Here is a 27,895-nt window from a genome sequence, read left to right as displayed (position 1 = left end):
AGAGTAAGAATGAGTTACATCTACAATTAAAGTGTCATCTTTTACTGTACACTTATGTGAACACCTTATGGGACTCAATTTCTGCATTTGTGGTAATTTAGGGAAATCTCTTGTATCGTCAATGTTTGAGGTGAATGAATGTGGATACACTGCCATAACTTTGGAGATAAGCTTAGCTGCTGATCCTACTTAGTTTTGTACTAAAAGCTTTTCATCATCTTTGGCGCTTTTTGCGCTACATAACCTTGATTAGCAGCACTATGCTCCTCCACTCAGATACAGCATTTGAAAAGCTTCTGTCCTCCAGCACATTTGGCACACCTTGGTTCTGCTATAGGCACTGGTCTGCCACAGGCCTTATCCCTTGCCATTTAACACATCCTTATCGCTTGGGTACATATTCTCTGACAGGAAAGCTAAGCACCCGAGTGTTTTTTAAAAAAATAAATGTTATTAGACTGAAATGTGTTTAGGTCAAGTTTTGCCTATAGTTGCCTATTGGAAGTCGATTCTGGCTCCTTAGATTGCCGAACACTAGACTGTTGAGGGTCGCCCTTAGCCAATACCTTAAAACTAAACTTTGATATAGTACTTGAATACATTAAATTACTGTAGGTTATATTCCTACAAACTAAACAAATGCTTACCATCTGATCAGTTTTTCTAAACTGTATAATGTGAAGCACTTCCACAATGAACTGAAGCAGATAAAATTAGCTCCATCATCTCTACCAGCTAGCACATGAATAAAATGCTACTTTTATGTTCACTAACATAGACCACCCTAATAATGATATGAGATTCAAATGGTTTATTGCATGTTATAGTGAGAGGTAATGACTTCGGAAGCGAAAGCTGGTTGAGGTAGGAAGGGATGAGGGTCGTGGGATGAAGGGATGAGGGTTGTGGGATGTAGGGTAAGGGATGGTGTGTTTGGATGAAGGGATGTAGGGTAGGGGATGAAGGGATGAGGGTAGGGGATGAAGGGATGACGGTCGTGGGATGAAGAGAGAGGGTCGTGGGATGAAGGGATGAGGGTAAAAGAGAACGGGTGGTAAAGAGGGTCCTGGAATGATGAATGGAGGAGGGCGATGATTGACCGCTGACGTCCGATGGCTGGCGTGTACCGGGGGAGTGGAGACTCTTGAGTGGGGGCTGTCTCTTCTGAAGCTCTGGTTATGCAGAGTCCCCCGTGGTTCCTTTAATCAAGAGCGAGAGAAATGTAGAGGGAGAGAGAGAGAGAGGTAGAAAGAAATATAAAAAGAAAAGGGGTTTGGGTGGAGGGATGTTGAAAATGAGACAAAGAGGAAGTTGATGGGTTCATGCTTAAATACTTTGTGCGGAAGAAATAAAATATGTTCCCGAAGTCAGTTTATAAAACTTCATTTAAAGAGTAACTGTACACTGAAACATGTTTTTTTTAAGCTGTTAATTAAATAAGATGACTGTACTCTGATGAAACACATTAATGCTGGTGTTATGTTAATATTTCCTCCCATATCTATAAAAATCTGCATTTTATGGTTGAAAATGGCCCCAAACGCCATCTACTGCCATCAGCCCAAATCTTCAAGGCCAATTGTGAGATAGAGTCCACAGTCTGGGACTTATCTATGCCATTAAATAAAATAATATTAACGATCAGATGTTTATACACTAAGTGATACTTCCAAACAAACAGCAAATGGAATCATGGAAAAATCATGGAGAAATGGAAAAATATGAAGAATCTGATTATTGTTCACTCTGGCTTTGGATATCATTCACATCAAAATATATAATTTATAAGTAATGATATACGCAAAACAATATCTAATAATACATTTTGACGAAACTGGTTCGTTGTTTAAATCTGTTCAACTGGCCTGTCACAATGAAGAAGGTCGAAACACAAGCTTTCTCATAATAAGACGGAAAGCACTTTCTCTGAGCCCTGACATCTTAGAATGATACAGGACAGTATTCATGAACGAGAATTACCAACAAAAAAATAACAACAAATAAGGACAGAAACAGAATGAGATAAAACTAATCAAATCAGTGAAACGATCATGTAAATACAATACTTCTATTTTATTAAGGCTAGACAGATGGTAGATGTCCATCACACAGGTTTCTTTAGATGTCATAGATGAAGAACTCCTCCTCTCAGAGTACAGTTGTGAATATACAGTTGACCTCTTGGGTCTCCACTTGTTTAGGACCTTAACTATTCATGACGAAATCGACACAAACAGGATTGCAGTTGTACAGGTGTCACAAATTACACTACTCTTTAGATTGTTTTTGATATGGCTTGCCTGTTTTCATTAACTCTCCTGATATTTCAGGTCCTGCCACTTACACCATGAATTCATGCATTCCCCTCACCTGGTTTTCCATGACCGTCTCAACTGCAGGCCATTCTCGCATTAGTCCCTCACTATACCACTCTGCTTGCAGTGATAGAAGTGATCCCTGCCAGATAGTCCTGTGTGTTATTGCCAAGATCTCCAGCGTTATTCTAGTTTCTGTATCTGACCTGGCTGCTCCGACCCTGCCTACAACTACGTTTTGACTTTGGATTTTCTTGCCTGCCCCTTTTTGGATTTGTTTGCCTGAGTGACTGAGTGCCTGAATACAGAGTAAACTATACTATCCCCGTATCTCTGCCTCTTTGTCGTGCTTTTGGGTTGCAATTGCATGTACTAGTAACCTTTACAACAGGACTTTTTCCTTCAAACAAAAAGCTCTTAACTCATTTCATGTAGTGTCAGTCAATGTTCATAAACCTCAAGAAACAATAATATCCTTTTCTTTTCATTTTATTATAGACCACTTACAGATGGTCACATCCACACAACCTGAGTCTGACGACAGGTCAGGCCTTGAGTCACAGTGTAACCAGCCAAAGCATTGTAGTTGTATCACCAGTGAGTCGGCATGTAGTAAATGTCCCCCAGTGTCTCCGTGTTCCCCTGCTGACTCTCAGTATGGTTTGCCTCCGATAGCAGCGAGCATTTCCTGCCTCTCTGCAGCTGTCGGCATGTCGGGTTTCACACCGTCTCTTCTCCTCTGTAGCATTATGCTGTGCTGCAAAAAGGCAAACGCAAAATGCTTAGCCGCAAGCCGTTAAAACATATGACAAAACATGCATTTAATGTTGTGTCTGTGCATATTGAAGTTTGTGTGGTGCTGTGACCTATACATTAATGTGACAGCATTCAGGTCAGACTCAGAGAGTCGTGTTAACAGGGTTTCATGTTGCAGCTCTGCCCTCGCAGCTTGTGACTAGTTCTTATTCTTAACATGTAAAATAGGGTCACAACTATGTAACAATGTGCATGTGTGAAAGAGGTTTAAAAGTCAAGATATCTCAGCCTCTGTTGCTTCAGTTGTGATAATTCTTTTTAAAAGGGGGAGCGGGTGAGTGTGCCAAAAACCTTTTAGTGAATTCAGAAGGACAGCTAATACAGTGGGGCAAAAAAGTATTTAGTCAGCCACCAATTGTTACCAAAGTTCTCCCACTTAAAAAGATGAGAGACGCCTGTAATTTTCATCATAGGTACACTTCAACTATGAGAGACAGAATGGGGGAAAGAATCCAGGATTTTTAATGAATTAATTGGTAAATTCCTCGGTAAAATAAGTATTTGGTCACCTACAAACAAGCAAGATTTCTGGCTCTCACAGACCTGTAACTTCTTCTTTAAGAGGCTCCTCTGTCCTCCACTCGTTACCTGTATTAATGGCACCTGTTTGAACTTGTTATCAGTATAAAAGACACCTGTCCACAACCTCAAACAGTCACACTCCAAACTCCACTATGGCCAAGACCAAAGAGCTGTCAAAGGACACCAGAAACAAAATTGTAGACCTGCACCATGCTGCGAAGACTGAATCTGCAATAGGTAAGCAGCTTGGTGTGAAGAAATCAACTGTGGGAGCAATTATTAGAAAATGGAAGACATACAAGACCACTGATAATCTCCCTCGATCTGGGGCTCCACGCAAGATCTCACCCCGTGGGGCCAAAATGATCACAAGAACGGTGAACAAAAATCCCAGAACCACACGGGGGACCTAGTGAATGACCTGCAGAGAGCTGGGACCAAAGTAACAAAGGCTACCATCAGTAACACACTACGCCGCCAGGGACTCAAATCCTGCAGTGCCAGACGCCAGTACATGTCCAGGCCCGTCTGAAGTTTGCTAGAGAGCATTTGGATGATCCAGAAGAGGATTGGGAGAATGTCATATGGTCAGATGAAACCAAATTAGAACTTTTTGGTTAAAAACTCAACTCGTCGTGTTTGGAGGAGAAAGAATGCCGAGTTGCATCCAAAGAACACCATACCTACTGTGAAGCATGGGGGTGGAAACATCATGCTTTGGGGCTGTTTTTCTGCAAGGGGACCCGGACGACTGATCCGTGTAAAGGAAAGAATGAATGGGGCCATGTATCGTGAGATTTTGAGTGAAAACCTCCTTCCATCAGCAAGGGCATTGAAGATGAAACGTGGCTGGGTCTTTCAGCATGACAATGATCCCAAACACACCGCCCGGGCAACGAAGGAGTGGCTTCGTAAGAAGCATTTCAAGGTCCTGGAGTGGCCTAGCCAGTCTCCAGATCTCAACCCCATAGAAAATCTGTGGAGGGAGTTGAAAGTCCGTGTTGCCCAGCGACAGCCCCAAAACATCACTGCTCTAGAGGAGATCTGCATGGAGGAATGGGCCAAAATACCAGCAACAGTGTGTGAAAAGCTTGTGAAGACTTACAGAAAACGTTTGACCTCTGCCATTGCCAACAAAGGGTATATAACAAAGTATTGAGATGAACTTTTGTTATTGACCAAATACTTATTTTCCACCATAATTTGCAAATATATTCTTTAAAAATCAGACAATGTGATTTTCAGGAATTCTTTTTCTCATTTTGTCTCTCATAGTTTAGGTATACCTATGATGAAAATTACAGGCCTCTCTCATCTTTTTAAGTGGGAGAACTTGCACAATTGGTGGCTGACTAAATACTTTTTTGCCCCACTGTACATGACTCTTGTTTTTTTTATCAATTCAATTTCTAATTAACATTTGTGGACTTTCTTCTGTTCTCTCTCTATTTGCCCAGTTCTCTAAATGATGACAAACATGTGTTACTTCATGAGTCGCGGTGCTGTGAACAGCTGTCCCTCACTGTGGAGGCGCTCTGACCAACCAGCGGGTGTCACTGCTGCAGCGTCAAGGACACAACCTGTGCTGTCTTCCCATTCATAAACAGGGGTCTCATTTATACAACAGTGCATAAGATCCACGTTAAATGTTTGTGTACATTTAAAGGATGAAATGCACGTACGGCAAAAAATATTCAGATTCATAAAACCTTGTGTACGCCTGCCAGTGAGCTATTTCTTTTTTAAATAAAAGAAATTGAGTTTTGTGTGAGTGATTATGGAGAGCTGTCAATGGCTTTATTTCCAGTTGTTGATAATTCACACAATGTGCAGGTGGTGAAGATTTGCAAGGGGAGGTAACTGGAGAAGGCAGCATGTGTGACTCTCCTCTGTTTTCCAGTGAGCTATGATACTTGAGACAGAAATAAATTATAAATTATTTTTACAATCAACACTTGAAATGATAAAAAGGCAATGGTAAGGTAGTACAACATATTAACCATACTTTGTTCGTGTTTACTTCTTTACTTAAGATTTCATTACATTTATTTTCTTTTTACAAAATGTACCAAAACACTGGGGCCACAATGCGTCCTTCACGGTTGACAGGATTTGCTGTTCCAATCAGCAATGGTGTTTTCTGAAGTTTGGCAGGAAATTCTGTTCTCAACACTTGATGAAAATTTCAGATTGTACTTGGTGATGTATGCACAGTATTAGAAGATTATTAAAACTATTGACGCTTTGTTCTGCAGTTGTTTAATACTAGTTGACGTAATCTTACAGCTGATGATAATTTCATCAGCAGCTCTACAGCTGACCACGCTCTGAGGAAAGCAGACAGCGCCGATGATATTGAGTAAAATTAGATTTGACGTTTGAGTAGTTTAATATATTTTACAATTAAAAGGTGTGTATGGAATATTTATAGCTCACTATAAGTGCAACTTACAATGCTGGTTTGAGTGTTTATGATAAAGAGGATCTATAAGTCCAAAGTAACGTGTGATATGAAGTGAAATGAAATGTGTGAGAGGCATCATTATACGTATATAACCCTCAACATTTGCGTCTCCAGTTTCCCCGTCTCCAAAATGTTTGTGAGCATGGGTCAGAGTTACGTACAGGTTCACACATTCTCCCGTAACTTTTGTTTTTATAGATCACAACTTTTGCGTGTGCAGTGGCTTACACCTTTCTCAGGGCCCGTTTTGTTTGTAAAAAAAGGTTATAAAATAGACCCCTGGTGAGCAAGGTCAAGCCAGAGATATGGCTCCTGGGAATCAAAGCCTGGGTATGGAGATGACCATGCATCCAACTCTTATCTTTTTATTAACTCTTGATTTTTCATTTTTCTTAGTTTTTCTCTTTGACACTGGAGACATACTCACCCAGTATTTCCTACAGTTCTTATATCTCTGGAAATAAGATGAGCACATGCTTGAGTCATAGTTGTTGGCACCCAAACACTTCTGAGAGCCATCACTTTCCTGAAAGAGAAGAAGTTCCAACAACAGAATGAGACACTTAGATACACTGTCACTTCGCTGCAGCAGGCAGATGTTTGACACAATGTGAAGGGCCGGTGAGCTTACTTCGATGCATGGGTTGCTGTCCTGATTCCGAACTTTCCGTGTACTTTTATCCATTCGGACCTGTGTAAAGATACAAATATAAACAGGTTCAGTTTTTTTTCACAGGGTCTTGGTTTACCTCTTCTGTGCGAGTCAGTCATTACACGAAACTGTGATGACTGACTTCAACATACAGTGGAATTATACTTTAAAAATTATGATTTCTACAGCTCAGTTCATTTTATATTTAATAAAATCAGCAGATATGTTGTTACGAAGTCAACTTTCAAATAGGTGAACCCACTGCGACTGTCTAAATAATGTATAAAGGATAAGTTCAAAATATTGGCTAGTGTGTGTTTCTCCAAGGTGAGGATTTGTTTTACTTATTTTAAAGACGTCACATTGGACTCTGGGGAACTATGATGGACATTTTCTTTGAATATGTAAGAGTGAAAAGTGCAGCTAGCCTATTGTTGAGAAAACCTAGATTGTTCAATGAAAAAGACTTTGCTTAGCATTAAAAAGGAAAAGGGCACCCTGGCGGCCTTTAGGTTTAAGGTGCTGGCCAGGAGCTGCGTCATCCAAAGTTCAAACCTGGCTGTTGTTGCTTCTCATCCCACATGTCTGGCCTTATTTCCTGTCATCTTAATCACTGTTTAATTATCTGTTCATTTATTAATATCCTCCCTTATTTTATTTAAAGCTTCAACAAGGAACTTTAATAAGAGCACTGACCACAGTGCAAGGACACTTAAGTTGAAATGCAAGGAATTCTTGTTACTTGTGCAAATGATTAGCCTTTTTGAGGGGCTTAAGGTGCTCAAACGGTTGTGAAACTTTGCACATGCATCACACGTGGCAAATTCTTTTTATTTCAGGGGTCTCGGGGTTGAGTGTGGCAAAATGTCTCAAGAGTGCCCCCTACAAAAATGCACATTTGCCCCTCGTTGAGATTACACCTACATGAATTAAATTTGGTAGGCAGATGTAACATATGGAGACGTACCCAGAGATAGACCCAAAACCCGGGGCCAGAAAGCACCTTCGGCGTACATTGATCAATTTGCTTCAAAGTTGCATCTGGGTCTGTGCACGGTGGGCTGGTCGCAGACGTCCTTTTGGTGAACCTGCCTGATTTAGCCAGAATCCAACTCGGTGGCATCAATGACATGTTTTAGGAATAACTATATAGAAACTTTCTCTCTGGTGGTCACGTTTACTTATTAAGATACATAGAGGCATCAAAATAACATTAAGACTGTTTCAAAACCAGTTAAAAGTTCCCCATAGTAACTTTAAATAAAATACCAAATATAATGGCAAATCCTTGTCTCAAGGACTAGTCACCAATACCTTTTTTTTCCCTATTTACTGATTCATAAACAGTTTCAATCCTAGTTCACTTGAGAGCTAGCTGCAACTCTGACCAGCTGGCACAATAGTTCCACCGTTGTCTTCTGACAACACCTCAAATTGCTGATTTTACAACCAGACTTCTCCTTGAGTGAGACTCTTTCCATAATGTCAGAAACATATTTTTAACAATCAAAGTCTGAAATGAGGGTGCCAGCTTGCCCAGATAGGATTACATTGGAGCCGCTGCTGCCCCATTGGTCACTTAGACACCATTACATGGAAAAATAGAGTACAGGTTAAAAAATACCAACGTTAACCTTTAATAATAATAATAATAATTAAGCCTTTATTAGTCCCACAATGGGGAAATTATGTCTCTGCATTTAACCCATCCCGGAGGAGCAGTGGGCTGCAATGAAGCGCCCGGGGAGCAACTTGGGGTTAGGTGTCTTGCTCAGGGACACCTCGGCATGTTGCCGGTAGAGGGGTTTGAACCACCAACCTTGTGGTTACGGGACAAGCACTCTACCTTAGGAGTTGTGAACAAGATATGAACTGAGCGGGAAGTTTAACAATTGATAAATACACATACAGTAAATATAACACCAATTTTAAAAACTTCATGCAACATATATGCTTAAAAGAATCTTTATGTATTCATGTATCTTTCGTTTACCAGTACTCTTTTGTTAGATCAAACATATCTTTGGTTTTGATGGAGTGCAGTTTCTAGTCACTTGTCAGTCAACATAAACGTTGATGAAGGCTATCTGTGATAAGCTAATATAGGTCAATAACTTTGACCAAGCGGCTATATCAGTCATGGTCTAAGTCATTATTCCAGTCTAGTAAAAGGAACTATTTCCCCAGACCCAGATCATTTTCAGAAACCTGTGCACATATTGCATGTTTGAGGCCACTTGATCAGTAAAAAAAAGGATCATTTTGACTTTACAGACCTTAAAAGGTTTAAGAGGACATTTAAATAAGGTGGCTCTTATCTGTAATCTTTTCCATTATACCTGGCCAAATGAGACCGATGTATGAAGAGAAAACATATCAAAATCGATTCACACTTGCAAAAAAGCACATGGAGTCAAAACCAAATATTATGAAACATCATATTCATAAGTCCGCCTGAAAGTTATAGCCCAGCTGCTCCACAAAGCCACAGTCAAATTGAACTACTGTTTTACCTTCAGTTTATTTAACACCTTTGCTATTACCAACCAAATTGTGTTTTAGGGGACTAGAAGTATAAGTATCAGCTTTAATGATCATGAACATGTATATACATACATATATACACATGATATTTCCCTGCATTTAACCCATCCCTGAGGAGCAGTGGGCTGCTAAGGATTGCCTGGGGACCAACTTGGGGTTAAGTGTCTTGCTCAAGGACACCTCGGCATGTGGGCTATGAAAGTGAAGTAAAAATAAAAAATGAAAAAGATTATTTTTATAATTAATATCGAAATCATTTCAGCTCAGTGTGTAACATGTTGGCCGAATTGAAAAATGTCTCTTCCTTTAGTAGAAAAATATCTTTAATCGTTTCGACCAGTGGTGTATATTTACCAATGAACAGGTCTTACTGAACGGCCCGTTTCCTCAACGGAGACTGGTGTCCTCCACTATATGTAACGTTGCTGCGCTGCAACACACTGACCTTCACTTGTGTTACCAAATGGCTAACGGGGAAACTTTGTAGCAGCTTTTCATTTAGATGGAACAACAAACGTGACGGCGAATGAAGATGCAGTTGAAACCTACCTTTAACAAATAGGCTACCAGCTTTTATCCAGCAGCGGTGTAATGACTTGTGCACGCGACTAATATCCACACACCAGTGAGGATTGTCCAGTTTTTGAAGAGACCAAAACAAATGCTAATGACGGCTATTCAAAAATCGTGTTGTCAGTTATGACCCATTGGTTTATTAGCAAGAGTCTTACTTCAAGTGATATTAAACAACAATACTCTAGCATACATGTGGCTAACTAATGAAGCTACATAGTATATAACCTCTCAACCATGCTCGAGACAACTCCACTCTCGTTGTTACAACAGCGCACCAGGAAAATCACCAACGCCGTCACCGACGAGTGATGGCAACATCAGCCAATAGGAACCTCTGAAAACTCACGACGTAGACTGACAATAGAGAGAGCCAATAGAAGTACTTGACCAACAATTTTGTCTTCATATCGTTTTCAAATTGTAAAAAAACATATTTAAACAATTGACCGTACAACTCGCAAGTCAAATAACTAAGTTGTGCTAAACAGGACTGGAAGTGACATTGAAGTGGAAGTGGCAGCGCCTTATACGAATCAAAACACCCAAGTAGGCGGGACTTGAAATGGGCGTGGCTAAATCATAGTGCGGTTGCATCGCAGCGCATACACAATGGCTGCTCGAAAGAGAGGAAAGCAAACAATTTTCAGGCCCGCCGCGTCTAGCAAAAAATATGAGAAAAAAATTATTAAAAATTCGGAAAATAGTTGAAAGTCGAGAAAAACCCAACAGAAAGGATGTTAAAGCGACCGGGGTAAGTTTGGTGTAAATTAAGTCAACGGTTACTCAGTTCTTGAATTAAAATATCGGGGTTATTTAAATTATGAGAGAGGGGTGAGCTGGGGAAAAAGTTTGTGTTAATCAGTACCCAGTTTGGGATCATAGAGAAAACAAGGGAAGGCACACGTTTAGATTTTAAATAATAATGCATTATGTCACTGGTGATATTAGTGTCACCGAACGTGTCCACGAACTTTAAAGAGTACAGGAACCAGTAGAATAGGAAAGTTGAGTAAAGTTAACAGAGATCCTCACAGTGTGTGTGTGTATGTATGTGTGTGTGTGTATATATATATATATATATATATATATATATATATATATATATATATATATATATATAATATAATTATATACATAGTAGCCTATATATATAATATATATATAATAACAACAATAACGGCAGTGCGATGAGCACCGACCGGAACAGGCGCACTTGAATTCACCAATAATGACAATTCCCATGCTATTTGCATTCACATTTAATTTTGCCCCACACAAACACTTGATCATACGCAGTGCCAACATATCCTTATCGATTCAATCATCTCCTCTCCAAAAAACCGTGTACTACCGTGTAGCGGCTATAGTGACATGTTGTCATGCCTCTCTTCAGACTATGCTGTACCTCTTTTTCACCCACTGCATGTATTGATCACGGTGTCATACGGATGATAGGTCGGCTAAGACCCGCTATAAGCCTTCAATACAACAAACGGCTAGATTGCTTGTCAATAAAGTAGCAAAATGGAGGGAGAACTTACCGCAAACTAATTATGCAATGCTTGAGATTTGGTTGTGAAGCCTGTATCTTTTTAAGACCAAAAGTCAACTTGTGCTAAGTTTGACTGCTGTGGCAGGTTGCAATGTGCACATTAGTAATTTCAATTTACAAGACCTGGTCCTTTAGCTGCTGTTGCAAATCCAGCGTCGGGAGCCTGTCATGTTAAACACAATCTGGTGGCTCTGAACGCTGTAACAGTTGTGTGATCAGAAGCTTCTTCCATGGCAGATTTGTTGTTTAGTTGAAGCAGCCAGTGTATTGGTGGCAGTGGTTTGAAAGCTGATATTGAAACAGTTCCTGAGAGTGAGTGTGTTGACAGTGTTGGCACAAGTATCTAGGACCTGTCCTATTCCTTAAACCTTAAACAAGACCTGAACTCTACTTCTGATATGGAATTAGTCTGCCATTGTTCTGTTAATGCCACCGCATTATTTTCACTCTGGTCTTGTATAGACAGAATTGTTACTGATATCAGTGTGGCTGCCGATTGCTGTTTGTATTCATCAATACATTAGAGGCCTGATGTATAATGTTAATGTTAATAAAAAGGCAGTGAGAGAGGGATGTCAGATGTTTGCTGTTGGCTTTACCTGAGACATTAAATGCTGCTTTAAGTTTAGGCTAAAATGCAAATTCTCTATCTTTCATGTTGATAGAATGATGGAGGGAATAATGTTGACATGAAAAAACTGTGTGCATTTATCTAACTCACTGTTCATCAACTGTCCAGGAAATGAAACGTTTATTCCTTTAAATGCTTGTGAGCTTGCTGAGTTTCTTAAATATTGAACATTCTTAACAGGACTTTATTATGGAAAAATGAGTAATTCCATATGTGCGTTAACATTTAAAGAATTTAAATGTTTTGATTATGACACATTGTTGTTATGATGGCAATATTATTGATTAGTGCTTTTTAAAAGCCTTCATTACTTCTCCTACTGCCAGGGTTCTTTTCATTGAATGCTCTGTATCTGAAGCAGTTGTTCTTCTTTGCCTGAGATCAGTAGTCTATAGCAGCCGTGATGAGCTGCTGTGAACTTGTGTTTTGAGCCGGGAAAAAAAAGTTTGTTAACATGTGCTTGCAGCTAAACAGCAACTCTCCAATAGCATGCTCATATCAAGCTCAAGGCATTTCAGTCTTGATATTAAGTATATTTTTGCAGCATTCAGTAGACTTTTACTTAGTTTGAAAAATGTTTAAGATATGTTTCGATTATGTCATCTATCCATGTGTTTAGTATGCATAGTTTCATCTATATGTTTTTTTAATTTTAAAAGTTTGGTTAAGGCAAGAACTTTTATGTTTGAAATATACCCTTCAATGTAATAAGCTTGTTTGTATTCCTTTGTCTTTATATGAATCCCAGATATCAGTTAACAGGGGTCTCTAGACTGAACCCAGGCTCAATGGGACAGATTATCCTGTCCGTAGCGAGCGCTGGTTAACTGTGGAGGAAAAGGCATTCTATGTAAGGGGGGTATGTGGAAGACGTTTGGGCTATGGAGGTATTACAGATTTTGAATGAACCACCTCTGGCAGCCATTTCTAAAATATTCCTATTGTGGCAGCTGTAGGATGGAGCGATCCATGTTCCAGTGATTTGCTCACTCACTTCAGTCTGTCATGGAGGCTTCCATGTGATCACCTTGAAAAGGCATGTCTGACCTATGTGGCTGCAGGGACCCTGAACTGGGATAGAAGATCACTTCTACGTGCTAATCATTACAATTAAATACAAACTGTGTAGAGTGTCACTTGACATAGCTGTAACTAAAATACACCTGCATTTTATATGTTGTAGACAATTTACTTAAAATAGGAACACATTTATGTGGTATTAGTTGTAATATCTGTAGTCTAACCATACCTAACACCTCTGTGTTATTAGTGCATATACCTGCATGTGCCTGTATAACTTGTATGTATATTAAATGTACAGTAAATATCTATAATAATTCCATTGCTGCACTTTACCATACGAGTACATAACATCATTATACAGGATGAACTATACTTTAACGACACATTGTATTACTGATATAGTATATTATTTGCATATATTTGGGATGGCTCTAGTTGTAGTTCAAGTTGTGATTACAACTTTTGTGGGAGAAGAGGCAGAGTTAGAAGGGAGTTCCGTGCGGGAGGTGATGGTGCATTGCTCCTCTAACAAACCCACTGGAGATCTGGTGTGTCTTCAGCATGACATCTTTATTTGGTTATTTGGTGGTCCGAGCAGTTACGCTATTTTTTTCATACATGTTCAGCAACTAAAGAATAATGTTTACGAACATAAATCAAGACTCATTCTAAGATTATTGAAAAAGATTTTTACCAGGATGTGTAACACACCTGAGTTGACTGTGGCTCAGGTGGTATGGGGTCCACTGATCCCAGGTCTGGTGATTCAGGACCACAGCTACTTACATGGCAACTGGCTGAGTTAGAAGGGAGAGTTAGAAGGGAGTTCCGTGCGGGAGGTGATGGTGCATTGCTCCTCTAACAAACCCACTGGAGATCTGGTGTGTCTTCAGCATGACATCTTTATTTGGTTATTTGGTGGTCTGAGCAGTTACGCTATTTTTTTCATACATGTTCAGCAACTAAAGAATAATGTTTACGAACATAAATCAAGACTCATTCTAAGATTATTGAAAAAGATTTTTACCAGGATGTGTAACACACCTGAGTCGACTGTGGCTCAGGTGGTATGGGGTCCACTGATCCCAGGTCTGGTGATTCAGGACCACAGCTACTTACATGGCAACTGGCTGAGTTAGAAGGGAGAGTTAGAAGGGAGTTCCGTGCGGGAGGTGATGGTGCATTGCTCCTCTAACAAACCCACTGGAGATCTGGTGTGTCTTCAGCATGACATCTTTATTTGGTTATTTGGTGGTCTGAGCAGTTACGCTATTTTTTTCATACATGTTCAGCAACTAAAGAATAATGTTTATGAACATAAATCAAGACTCATTCTAAGATTATTGAAAAAGATTTTTACCAGGATGTGTAACACACCTGAGTCGACTGTGGCTCAAGTGGTATGGGGTCCACTGATCCCAGGTCTGGTGATTCATGACCACAGCTACTTACATGGCAACTGGCTGAGTGATTGTGTGAGTGTGATTGTGTGCTAATGGGTGAATGGGTAGAAAATTTGTATAAATGCACGATGTACATCTGCTTTCAGACTGTATGGCCGTATTGCTTTATACAGAGAAAAAAGTATGTGATTTACTCTACACTGACATGAATGGGGTTGACAGTATAACATGATAATTATACAGAACAATTATACAGCATCACAAACTACAGCCTCAAAAACATACAGTTCAATTCAATTCAATTCAGTTTATTTTGTATAGCCCAGAATCACAAATTACAAATTTGCCTCAACTACAGCCTCAAAAACATACAGTTGAATCTACAACCCTGGAAAACAGTTAAATCAAAATCTAAACCTTATAACCTTCATGAAGGGAGGCTGTATCGGGGGACTGTTGTATCACATGTACCTAATAAACTGGCAACTGAGCATCCAGCGTCGGTATTCTTTTGTCACCTGTCTAACATAAACTATTCTCTGTAGTTTGGAGTTTGGTACACTCCTACAGTTCCATTGAGGTCCAAGGTTGTAGTGATATAAGCTGCTATTAAGCATTCATCGATACCCACTGCCTGCTGCTATTTAACATTAATAACATTCCACCAGATTCACTGGAAGACTATTTAGTATATGCAGTATAGAGTCTTGACTTTAGGTTTGTCTCTTTGTTAAGTTTGGCATGTACTAGTTACATTACATTTATTAAGCTGATGCTTTTATTCAAATTAACTTCCATAAGTGTGCGTACATCAACTTCATCAAATATGCTGAATTACTTCAAGTGATACCCTTAAAAAGTGGTGCAGTCTGAGCAGATGAGTTTTCAGTCTGCAACAAAAATGTGTTTCTGTGTTCTGTAGAGTAAAGGACAGCAAGCAGTTGTGTGATTTTGTTGAGCCGTAGCCAGTCTCATCTCATATTGGGAGAGTAGCAAGCCGACTGGCAGTAGCAGAGCATGGCGGAAGGGTTGGGGTGTATGGTTTGACCATGTCCTGGATGTAGGATGTGTCTGAGACATTCTCAGCACGGTAGGCCAGTACAAGTGGTTCGAATCATACTCAAACAACCACGGGAAGCTAGAGTGTGGTGGAGCGGTGTAGTGTGGCAGAACTTGGGTAGGTTGAAGACCTAGAGAGAAAAGAGGAGGGGCCCCAGAACTATTGATGCCAAACCATGTGGTCAGTTAAACAGCGTAAAAATGATTACAAACAAAAGACAAAAATAATAGAAAAGCTAATATGAGTGGCCTGTCAGATTAGGGAGAGGAGAGCTGGTCCACCTTATAGGTCAGCCCACCTTAAGTGCCCTGTAGAAGCTAGAGTTGTTGCTGACTTCAGGGCTAACTGTCTTCACTTTAAGAAAGTGAAGACAGTTAGCTACGTCTATGTCTTACAGACGGGTCTCCTCGCGGGTCTTGTGGAGTTGTAGCATTTATTCACCGAGCAATAAACTGTAGACACACTACACTGCTACTATCACAGCTGTAATGTTACTGATAACTTCATACTCTCCATCACACGCTTTCTCTCTCTTTATACTCACCATCACACTCTCTCTCACCTCACACCTTAACTAATTGATGTAGTAGAGATTAGTAGTGGCTGCATGTGTATTCTGTCCCTTGTGCGTGTTCCATGTATGCACAAACTGACAGATAGCTAACAGCAGGATTCAAATAAAGTAAAGTTTAGGTGTTTTACTGAGTTATTTTTGTCTTCTTATCCTTTTTTGTAAAACTGAAACAGATACAAAGTTACAATGCTTTGGTTACAAATTGTTCTCAAAATACAGCACACATGAATTTTCATTGATTACAAATAGCCTCCATGCACATATTATGACAAGAAGCTACATTTAGTTTGGCTTTGCATTTCTTAACCTAAGCAAATTAAGTTATTACAAAGTAGTTTGTTTTTTAATACAAACATATGAATTCCAGATCATTTATATGCACATTTGCACAAAACACAGAAAAAGTAACAAAACTTACTAGCAAAGGCTCTCCAAGGCACAAACGCACAGAGGAGCTTTCTCTCTGACCGCATGGAGAAATACCCACACTCTACAGTCTTTTCCTGGTTGACCTCTAACCCATGAGTCACATGATCTGAACTGACCACCGAGGAAACACTTAACATTTATCGCTGCTTAAAAACAAACTGCCACAAGGTGGTGCCAAAGACTATTACTTTGAAGGCCACAGAATGTGTGCCATGACACTCCCTGCCTGGTATTAATTAGATACCACTATGTAATTAACTGATATTATAAAGAAAGTCCACAAGAAAAGACTTCAAAGTATCAGTCCTTGATTGACATAAGAAGAACTGTTTCCGAAACAGGTCCGAGGAAAGTCTTGATTGTCCCAGGTCTCGCGACCCGAAGCTCGACCTTTCTGACTCTTCCATCACTGCTAGCCAATGCTTTGGTCATAAGGGCCATGGGCCATTCGTTGCGCTTGGCTTGAGCGTCTTTAAGAAGGACCACATCACCTTCCTTCAGGTTCTGTCGTTCCTCTTGCCATTTGCTTCGGCTCTGAAGCGTCGCCAGATATTCACACTTCCATCTGCTCCAGAAGATGTTGGCAAGATGCTGCACCTGCCTCCATTGTTGTCTGTGGAGGTCGGAGTCCTTGAAGTCGCCTGGAGGGGGAAAGAGAGTGTGGACCTTTTCAGTGAGAAGCATGGCTGGCGTCAACAAAAAAGGTGACTCTGGGTCTATTGAAATAGGAGTAAGAGGCCTTGAATTTCTGTGACCTCTGCCATCAGGGTAGATAGCACATCATGTGTCAAGCGAGAGGGGCTGGTCTGTTGCAACATTGAATCTAATATGCGTCTGGAGACACCTGTTATCCGCTCCCAGGCTCCTCCCATGTGGGATGCATGAGGCAGATTGAAGACCCATGAACAGCCCTCTTCACCAAGGTACTTCCTCACTCTGGGTTCACAGGAATCTGTTAGCAAGATTTCCAGCTCTTTACAGGCCCCTATGAAGTTGGTCCTGCAGTCCGAGCGAATCTGCTTGGCAGGTCCTCGCAGAGCAAAAAAACCTTCTCAAGGCATTTATGAAGGTGGATGAATCCATGCAGTCAATCAGCTCGATGTGTATGGCACGAGTGCTCATACGGGTGAAGAGAATGGCCCATCTCTTGCTTTGTGCCTGCCCTCCTCGCGTATGTCTTGCGATGTCTAGGGGCCAAACACGTCCAGCCCAACGTAGGTGAACGGTGGTTCAGTGCTCAGGCGATCGTTGGGTAAGTCCGCCATTTTCTGCTCAGTTACCTTCCCACGAAGCTTGTTGCATATCACGCACTTGTGAAGGATGCTGTTGATACACTTCCTAACACCAACAATCCAATATCCCACAGTGCGAACAGCGGCTTCAGTGAACACACGACCCTGGTGCTTGACTCGATCATGGTAGTGCTCCACAAGCAGTTTTGCGGCATGGCTGCAACCTGGAACAATCACAGGGAACTTCTCTTTGAAGTCCAGAGTAGCATGCTTAAGCCGGCCTCCTATCCTGAGAAGGCCTCCTTGTCCAGAGAAGGGTTCAGTTTTTTCAGAGCACTGTTCCTTGGAATGTCTATTCCATTGGCGATGCTGGTGAGCTCTTCTTCGTAAGCTTCTCTCTGCACACTCTTGATTATGACTGCTTCTGCTTGCAACAGTTCCTCCACGGTGCAGTGTGCAGTGGTGCCACGATCTGCAGGTTCTGTCCTGATCGTCTGAACCCTTATAAGACTGGATGATGTGTCTGAGAGTAGCTGTGGCTCTCACTACTGACCTCCATGAAGAAAATTGCTCGAAGCATTGGGATCTTAGATAGGAGCTCTCAGTAGATAGAGTGGTGGCGAGAGAACGAACTTCCACATCAATGTCTGGATTGATGAGTTCGAACCTCTCCTCTTCCAGAGATTGGTTGCTTTTCAGTTTGTGACAGGAAAGCAGGTCCTGTGAGCCAAGTGGTGGTGCCCAACAGAGCTGCTGGTACGGAGCAAGCGCTGTTGTCTGCAGGGTTATGCCTCGTAGAGACATAATGCCATTGTGCTGGGCTTGAGACCTTCCTGATACGCTGCACTCCGTTGCTGACATATACGTAGAACCGTCTTGTCTGGTTATAGATATATCCCAGGACAACTCTGCTATCCGTGTAGAACTCCACGGCATCTGGGGTTAAGTCCAGTTCACTTGTGGCCATCTCCGCTATCTCTGCAGCTAGAACAGCAGCTCCCAGTTCCAATCTAGGAATAGTATGAGCAGCTTGTGGAGCTAGCTTCGCCTTACCAAGGACAAATCCAGTGTGGCATCCTCCTTCTTTATCAATGACACGGAGATATGCTACTGCTGCAATCGCCTTGACAGAAGCCTCTGAAAAAATGTGAAGTTCCTTTCTCTGGGCTGTAGAGAGGGTGGTGGCAGCATATGGTCTGGGAATCTCCAGCTGCTTGAGATCATGCAGTGATTTTCTCCAGGTGTGCAATTCTTCTTCCTTATCTTCTGGAAGGGGAGAATCCCAGTCAAGAGCCTCACTTGATAATTCTCGTAGCAGGAACTTTCCCTGGATGGTGATGGACTGTTCCCAAACACGTGCACCCTCATGCGGTATTCGATAATCTCTTTATTGTTGTCATTGTCCTTGAACCAAAGAAAACGAAGGAAATCTCTGCTGTCCTCTCTCTCAATGAAACTGTTGAACATCTGCTCGATGTCTGCAATCACAGCCACTAGTTCCCGTCTGAAATGTAGCAGAACCCCAAGTAGACTTTTGTTCAAGTCTGGACCAGAAAGGAGAACATCGTTCTGAGAGATGTCTTGTTTTTGCACGCTGGAGTCGAAGACAACTCTGATCTGACTTCTGTGGATGGTACTCCCTGAAGATAGGTAAATACCAACCCTCCTGGCCTTCTCGCAGGGGAGGGGCTACCTCGGCATGGTCACGATCAAAGATGTTCTTCATGAAGGTGACGAAGTGAGTCTTCATCTCAGGCTTCTTCTCTGGTGTGCGTAGAAGAGATGTTAGGCACTTTAATGCCTAGTCTCTATTGTTGGGAAGCCACTGGCGTGGCGTTCTAAATGGAGGTGGTGCCACCCAACTGTTGCTGTCATCCATGAACATCTCTCTATCCATGATTTCCAAAAAGAGTCTGTCTTCGATAGATAGTCGTACTTTGTCATCATTCTCTGACATTTTGAAGATGGTGCTTCCTATGGCACAGCCGTCGAAGATGAGGGTGTCGCATGCTAGAGAAACTCCAGGCGGAGGCTTGACGCTGAATTTCTCCTTGACACAGAACCGGTTGGGACACAGAGGAAGAACGAAAGGACGTCCATTATCAAGTACATGGGTGCGATAAGTACTTACGGCTGCAGTCTTGTGCACTGATCCTAGGCAGACATCTCCTACAACGACCCAGCCCAGGTCGAGTCTCTGTGCATAGGGGGTGTTGTTGGGTCCATTCCATTGCTCCCTCACTTTGTGGACCTGAAGGCTGTCACGACCCAGGAGGAGAAGAATCTGGGCTTCCGGATCAAGCAGAGGAATAGGATGAGCAATAGGCCTCAAGTGAGCATGCCACCGCGCTGCCTCAGGAGTTGGTATGTTGGCCCTGTCATCTGGCATATTGTTACATTTACATATTCGATCAGAGATGGCAGTTTCACCTTGGCACTCCATCTAAGGACTCCACGATGAACCTGTGGCCCTTCTCCCTGTGGTCTCTGTCACGCCTGCACAGGTGCGTAGGGATTATGCAGTGTTTTCTCCCCTGACGTTCAACAGGTCGAAGAACTCAGTTCTGACAAGTGATCGGTTGCTCTGGTCATCTAGGATTACATAGAGCTTGATTGCGTTCTCTGGGCGGCCCTCTGAGTAAACCTTAGCCAGGCAGATCTTGGAGCAGGACCTTGCACTTCTACCATCTCCACAGACTTCAGTACACTTCGAAGTGACAGCTGGTTGAAGTGCTTCAGCTTCTCCCTCCCCGCCATGCTCAGTTGAGATTACAGGGGGTGGTCCTGGATGAAAGGCTTCAATGTGTATGTCACTCTCACATTCCTTATATTTGATGGCTGCCTTGCAGTTCCTAGCCAGATGAGTGGTTGTAGCACAGCATCTGAAGCATATGCCATTTTCTTTTAAGAAAGTCTTACGCTCCTCTAGAGGCTTGCACCTGAACCCCCTGCAGCGCTGGAGAGGGTGGGGCTTCTTATCCAAATCAATACTTGAACTGCTTGCCTGACTCTCAGCATCTGGCAGGACTGCTGTCTTGTGGGTGTAGACTGAGCTTTTCCCTTGCCTCTTGGCTGGCAGCTCCAGTTTCGGCAAACTTTGGTTTCCTGATGAAAGAGCAAAGCTTGGATCATAGCATGTCCTTGCCTCTCTGCAGATGAAGTCACAGAAGAACGAGAATGGAGGAAAGGCAACATGATGTACAGCTTTGTACTGGGAACCTTCCTGCGGTGGCTGCTGCCATCGTTGTAGACATTTTGAACAGAGATACCCCCTCGCTCGCTTCCTGCAGCACGCCCACTTGATGCTCCAACTCGAGTTTGGAGGAGGAGAGTTGGGGTTCTTGGGCTGCAGAGGATGAGGAGGGTACCTTGCAACATCATTCATGTTGGTGTCTTTGTTGAGCGGTGGCTGTGGTGTAGTCTTAATAGGTGAGGAAGTGAATGGCAGTGATTGGGAGTTGTGATGAATCACTGGCGTTGACCTCTGAGGCTACTGTGATGTATCATCATTGTCAAGCTTTTCGTAAGGAGCTCTAACATATCGAGCTGTAGAGCGATGCTGCCTCAATGGTGTTTCAGGTCTGAATTCATGGATGATGGGCTCTAGAGGTGGTTGATATGGCTCAACCCCTACTGGAGTGGTCAACTCTAGCTGGGACTGACACACAGATGTAGTCGCAAGTGCGTTCAGAGACCCCTCTTACATCTGAGTTCTTCTCTCCACACTCACTCGCTGCTGCTTCCAGTGCTTTCGTCTCAGTGATGGCTGCAGCTACCTCACTTTCATGCTTTAGAGCTGCTAGAGTCACTTCCATACGAACCTCTGTCACTTTCAATTGAGCCTTTTCAATCATAACTTCAGATTCCTTCTTGAGGAATTCAGCCCTGGCTCAGGCGGCCTCCATTTTGGCGCGAGCCTTTGCAGCTGCTATGCTAGCCGTTGAGCTTTTTGAGCCACTTGTTGAAAAAGAGGCTATGGATCTCGTCTCCAATGCTTGGCTTTGCTCCGTTGCTCTTAAGCGTTTTCTCTGCCATCATGTATTGCTGATGCCGTCTAAGCGTATGAAGCGTGATGATGAGCAAGGAATGCTTGAGATGAAGCTTGCTTTCGTAGTGCCCGCTGTGAGGTTACTATTTTACTATTCTGTCCCTGGTGTATGTTCAATGTACGCACAAACTGACAGATAGCTAACAGCAGGATTCAAATAAAGTCGAACACAGGAGTAAAGTTTAGGTGTTTTACTGAGTTATTTTTGTCTTCTTATCCTTTTTTGTAAAACTGAAACAGATACAAAGTTACAATGCTTTGGTTACAAATTGTTCTCAAAATACAGCACACATGAATATTCATTGATTACAAATAGCCTCCATGCACATATTATGACAAGAAGCTACATTTAGTTTGGCTTTGCATTTCTTAACCTAAGCAAATTAAGTTATTACAAAGTAGTTTGTTTTTTAATACAAACATATGAATTCATGCATATATTTAGCATAGCAGAGAGACACTTCTGAAACGCTGTGGGACTATCAGCTCCTAAAGCCGAGTCACAGCCGCAGCTGCTCCTGGTGGAATCCAGGGGTGGTGGTGCTCTTGAAGATGTGTTTTTAGATTGAAGATGTTGCCTCCAGATACTGCCACTTTCATCAGACAAAGTTCACAGGTTGCCTCATTATCAGGCCCTCTGTTAGCATTTGGGTTGAAATCTGAAATATTACCAAAAAGGCCCTTTTGCTTTTTTTCTATGACACCAAATCTGCTAGGATCTTCTTGTGGGTTAACTCACTTAACTTTTGTCACATGATAAGATAAATCTGACACCTGCTATTCTGTGCTGCGACCCTGCTGCAGCTGAACAGACGGAACAAACAATAGAATTGTAACGTGCGTCCTCAGTAGTGTACCAAATTATTTAAAGTTTCAATTAATGATTGTGTTGGCAGAAAGAGCCGTGTTAAGCCCAATGGCAACAAGTCTTAAAATTGCATCTAAGTCAAAATAATGAGCTTGGGGCTCTACCATCACAATTTACCAGAAGTTTATCTGTCGAATTTTAGTTCACAACTGAGGTCCATCAGCCTCCAGACAAACTAATATTTACTCTGGCTGCAACAAACATTAAACACATAAAGATATTTGTTGCCTACTGGCTTACATACAGTATAGGCCTACATCATGAAGGCAGCTAGAGATGGATGATTTGGGAGCAGATTTTAGTTTGTTTCAATTTAAGAGATTTTTAATCCCAAACAAGAGTCTGACGATAGAGTTTCCTGACATCACAAACCTGGCTCTATTTTAACTGGGGTCCATCGCCATAGTAACCTAACCTGCGTGGCCTAACTGCTGACTGATCAGATCACTTGAAACATGGAGTCATCATTCCTACAGGACTCTGACAGGGACAAAAGTGCTGACTTACAATAAAGGGACAAGTAATAAACAGCAGTTGATATGTGTCTTGGTCAGAAGAATAATTTTGTTTGTTCCAGACTTTCCATGTGTTCACTCTGTGTTGAAATCCGAGCTTCTAACAAATGGACAGATAGTTTTCCTCACTAGTGATATACAGTCGTAACGTGAGGAGATTTTTTATAATAATTAGAAATAAAACAAACATCCGTTGTTGTTTTTTGAATAAAAATGAATAAAGTTGTACTATTAATTAGCTCCCAGTTTATTAGAAATATATCATCCCGGTCAGATAAACTACGGACATGAACAACGTTTCTTCTCCTCTCCTCTCTGTTTGGCAGCAGAAACCATCTGAACAGACAGACCGAAGGACTTTTAACTTTTTAAGTGTTGCATATATTCAAAATAGTTTTTTTAAAGTGAAAAAAGGTAAACATAATAATTCCCACTTAGTACTTTTAATATTATTAATAATAATTATATATTATTATTATTATTATTTCTGGAGTTTTACAACTTGTTATTCTTTTCAATATGTTTGCTTACATTGTATATATTTCACCTTATTGAATATCCCTTTTTGCCCAAATTTCCCCACTGGTATAATTTGAGCTCATGTTATACTGGGATCCCAACCGATTGTTCTTATTATATTGCTTGTATTAAAGAACTCCTCTTGGTCACATGACTAAGTCAACTGAAACCAGCTTTATGTTACTAGTTATCCATTCAGATGATCTTTTCTCTCTTTCTCTCTTTCTAAGGCCCCTGACTCCGGACGGTGTTGAGCGCATAAAACTGGATAGAATAATTGCATCAGTACTAGTTGGGCACTGCGCCCCAGTCCATGTAGCTGGTCAGCCTTAGAGTGCAATGGCCACAGGAACCCAGGGCCACCGTGACCACGTCCTGGAGAGAACCAAGCTTGCGGCACCCACAGGGAGGCGCAGGAGAGCAGAGGGAAAGCCGAAGAAGAATTTCCCTTGCCAGGAGTGTCAGAAAGCTTTCAACAGTCTGGAGAAGTTGAAGGTGCACTCGTACTCTCACACAGGAGAAAGACCCTACCGCTGCTCCCACCACGACTGCACCAAGGCATTCGTCTCCAAATACAAGCTGCTACGGTACAGACAAGCAGCAGTACATAGCAGACTGCAGCATGTTGCTTTTCTCTTTACATCTTTGCTAACATAGTGCTTAGTAGTAATCAGAATATGTTGATGAATAATAGTTTCAGGTCTTGTGTGTCATTTTAATGTAAAGCATGCCTACTTAAAACGTGATTGCAGAAATTCTGAGTCCTCATAGAATGTGTCTGTGTTCCAAGGCATATGGCAACTCACTCGCCAGAAAAAAACCACAAGTGTTCATACTGTGAGAAAATGTTCCACCGCAAGGATCACTTAAAGAATCACCTACACACTCACGACCCCTACAAGGAGGCATTCACCTGTCAGGAGTGTGGAAAGAGCTACAACACCAAGCTGGGCTTCAAACGCCACCTTGCCCTCCATGCCGCCAACAGTGGAGACCTCACCTGCCAAGTGTGCCTGCAGCCGTTCCCCAGCACTGGGGTTCTCTTGGAACACCTCAAAACACACGCTGGCAAGTCCTCTGGTGGGACCAAAGAGAAAAAGCATCGCTGCGAGCACTGTGAGCGCCGATTTTACACCCGTAAAGATGTGCGACGCCACATGGTGGTGCACACCGGACGCAAGGATTTCCTCTGTCAGTACTGTGCCCAGCGCTTCGGTAGGAAGGACCACCTGACACGTCACGTGAAGAAGAGCCACGCTCGGGAGCTGCTGAGGGTAAAAACTGAGCCAGCTGATTCGCTGGAGCCCGCTGTCTATGACTTGGCGTCTGGGGGCATCAAGGGCGAGGTCCCGGTAATGCTGTCACCGAGGCCGCACCAGCTCCACATGTACACAGGCCCCGTCCTGGACTCGGAGCCCTTCCCCCCCCCCACACCCTTTTTCTTTTAAGTACCCACTGGGTTCCAACTTTACCTCATACACCGTTTCCTCACAGGAGCGGGAGCAGAATCTAAAGGGAGAACTGGAGACCTACCTGATGGAGTTGCAGAGCAGCATGCCCTCCTCATCCTCTGCAGCCCAAGAACCCCAACTCTCCTCCTCCAAACTCGAGTTGGAGCATCAAGTGGACGTGCTGGAGGAAGCGAGCGAGGGGGTATCTCTGTCCAAAATGTCTACAACGATGGCAGCAGCCACCGCAGGCGACTCTCTGGCATCTTCCTCTTCTCTGATGGACTTTTCACAGCTTTTCAACTTCCTGCCACTCAACGGGCCCCCGTACAACCAGGCGGTGGGCAGCGGAGGGCAGGGCGTTGCCTACCCACCCAACGAAGAGCCCACACCTCTCGTCCAGCTTCCCCTCCAGCCTCAAGAAGGCCCAGAGACGGCAGAGAGTCTCCCTTCCTCCTTCATATCCAACCTGAGCACACACACCACTCTGCCCCGCTTCCACCAAGCTTTTCAGTGATCCAGTATGTACTGCGCCTCGCACACATGCACTCTAACACACATACTGACACACATGTCGAGCTACAAACTTCCCAGCAGACACCGAAACAAGATGCAAGTAATACATGTTTGAGGATATTAGCAGTTCTGTCCATTTATGACAACATGAGCAGATATAAACACATGCCGCAAACACATGATAATCAACAGCGAGAGCAGCACGCGCACGCACGCGCGCGCACACACACACACACACACACACACACACACAGCGTTTTAATTGCTACTGTTGGGATGTCTTCTTTTCACCTAATGAGCTTTTTATTGACGAGTTGGCAAATCCTCACCACCTCTATTGCCTAATGACGTGTTCACTAAATAACAGAAAAATGATCCTCTTGTGCTGTGTGGATATGCAAATACAATACCCAATTTCTCAGTTTCTTGCTGTCTGCAAGTTTTGTAACCTAGCATCAGCTGTTCTGCTCACCAAGAGAATTTTCTTTTTCAAAGAAATGCAGGCTAAATATTTTTTCTAAACACCTTTAAATGAGTACAAGCCGTAGAATTTCCAGTTGAGGTGCAGCACTGCAAACGCGCCACATAAACATTAAAGGAGCAAAACTGTTTTTACGCAATAATGTGAACGTGGCTTAACTGTGACAGTAAGAGCTGTGTCACTTTAAACATGAATTAGTCTTTTGTGAGTTGGATAATTTCCTTTTAGTTGAATACTAATAGTAATTAGCTTGCAGTAACATGTTCTTTTTTTTACTTAACCCCCCATGCTTTGAATAAATTGTCCTAAGGAAGCAGATTTTGCGATAGATGTATATTGTTGTTGGTACAGCACTTTGAACTTTGTGATGTCGTGTGTTATCGCAGTTGACCTTTGTTTTATCTCTTTCTTATTTGTGGTAAGGACCAAACAGTAGTTGGGGGATGTTTTCGCCCAATTACATCTATTTCAAACATTATGTAATAGAAATGACAGCATAGCAGATTTGGATGAATTTTATTTGAAATGTGTCAGGCAGCTATTGCTTTTCAGTCAAATGGAAATCAATTTACTTGTGTCTGGTGATCCATTACAGTGATCATGTCTGCTTGTATTTTTGTCAGTAACATCACTGTAATGTATGCACTTGCATTACACAGTACAATGAGCAGCACATCTAAAGTTCCCTCTGCTGGATTACACATGTGAAGTTTCTGCAAGTTAATTTTAATAGTAGTTAGATTGCAGGAAACCAACAGCTTCAAGGAATATGGGAAAACTCAATTGAAATTCGTCAAACATGGTTTTAAGGATTTTTGAAAGTGGAAGTAGTAAATAGGCTAAATCATGCAAAAACATTGAACTGTTTTTTTTTTTTTATCAATCCATAAAGCAGATGTTCATTCACATTAATATAGACAAGGTATAGAGTGGGAACTACTGAGCAACAGTATGACAGTGAAATATTTCATTAGTTGGTCAAGTTTGATCTTCATTTTCGGGACTTTTTCATGAGAGTTTGTACTTCTTTGGAGTTTGTTAGTTTTCCCCTGACACCAAACCAAAGACTGCCCAACTCACACTGCAACATTACTGTAGACTGTTTAGTGTTTTCAACATCGAGACTGAATTGACACTAAGAGCTATAATCTCTAATTTCCCCCTAAACACCCTCTCAGCCACAGACACACAGCATCCCCACCAACAAGGCATCTGGATTAACTGGCACCAGTTTCACACTGACAACTGAGATTACGCACAAACACAACGAGACATCACTGTTGAGCCTTACCAAGCCAGCTCGCTCAAATGATCCCTGTCAGACTCCCAGCGGAGTTCTCTTGACTTCAGGTTATTTTTATCATCAAACTTCTTAGAGTAGATTACAATGTTTGTGACTGAAACAAAAGTTGTTGATTGAATGCAGAAAGCTGATTTTGATAACAAATGGAAGTTATTACTTTAGAAGTGTTTATGTGGTACCTAGTACAATTGTATTTCATGTATAAAAGGTCGTTGCAATGGTGATATACCATAAAAATGCAAATTGTGATCTTCAAAACTGATTTGGACGGGTAGGAGGATTGTAACTTGTTTGAAAAGAATCTCCATAGTTACATTAATATTTTACTGAACCATCCCCATGACTTTGAAAAAAAAAAAAACACTCCACCCGGTATTTTACAAGAATATAGCATAAACAATCTC

General features: G+C 42.0%; 2 protein-coding genes across 4 annotated transcripts; one reads left to right on the top strand and one right to left on the bottom strand.

Annotated features, from left to right (window-relative positions):
• Positions 1-822: 822 nt before the first annotated feature.
• On the bottom strand, positions 823-11,449 carry chchd7 (coiled-coil-helix-coiled-coil-helix domain containing 7). Of its 3 annotated transcripts, XR_008532294.1 has the most exons (5): positions 9,863-10,178; positions 6,749-6,808; positions 6,545-6,643; positions 2,823-3,072; positions 823-1,199 (listed from the first exon to the last, which is right to left on the bottom strand). XR_008532294.1 is itself a non-coding variant. In XM_054623039.1 (4 exons), exons 2-4 carry the CDS (start codon positions 6,800-6,802, stop codon positions 2,968-2,970), a joined length of 258 nt encoding a protein of 85 aa, XP_054479014.1. In that variant the 5' UTR covers positions 6,803-6,808; positions 11,431-11,449; the 3' UTR covers positions 823-2,967. The 3 variants fall into 3 exon arrangements, 2 of the variants coding, with proteins under 2 accessions (XP_054479014.1, XP_054479013.1); XM_054623039.1 differs by lacking the exon at positions 9,863-10,178 and adding an exon at positions 11,431-11,449 and having other exon boundaries at positions 823-3,072; XM_054623038.1 differs by having other exon boundaries at positions 823-3,072.
• Positions 10,569-26,144, top strand: LOC129110815 (zinc finger protein PLAG1-like). Its single transcript, XM_054623037.1, is given in 4 exon segments — positions 10,569-10,640; positions 23,974-24,330; positions 24,534-25,166; positions 25,168-26,144. Coding segments are annotated over 3 exon segments (1,422 nt in total). The 5' UTR covers positions 10,569-10,640; positions 23,974-24,082; the 3' UTR covers positions 25,709-26,144.
• Positions 26,145-27,895: the final 1,751 nt, after the last annotated feature.

This window comes from Anoplopoma fimbria, chromosome 21, assembly GCF_027596085.1.
Source record: "Anoplopoma fimbria isolate UVic2021 breed Golden Eagle Sablefish chromosome 21, Afim_UVic_2022, whole genome shotgun sequence".
Taxonomy (NCBI): Eukaryota; Metazoa; Chordata; class Actinopteri; order Perciformes; family Anoplopomatidae; genus Anoplopoma; species Anoplopoma fimbria.
This window is presented reverse-complemented; position numbering and strand designations above follow the sequence as displayed.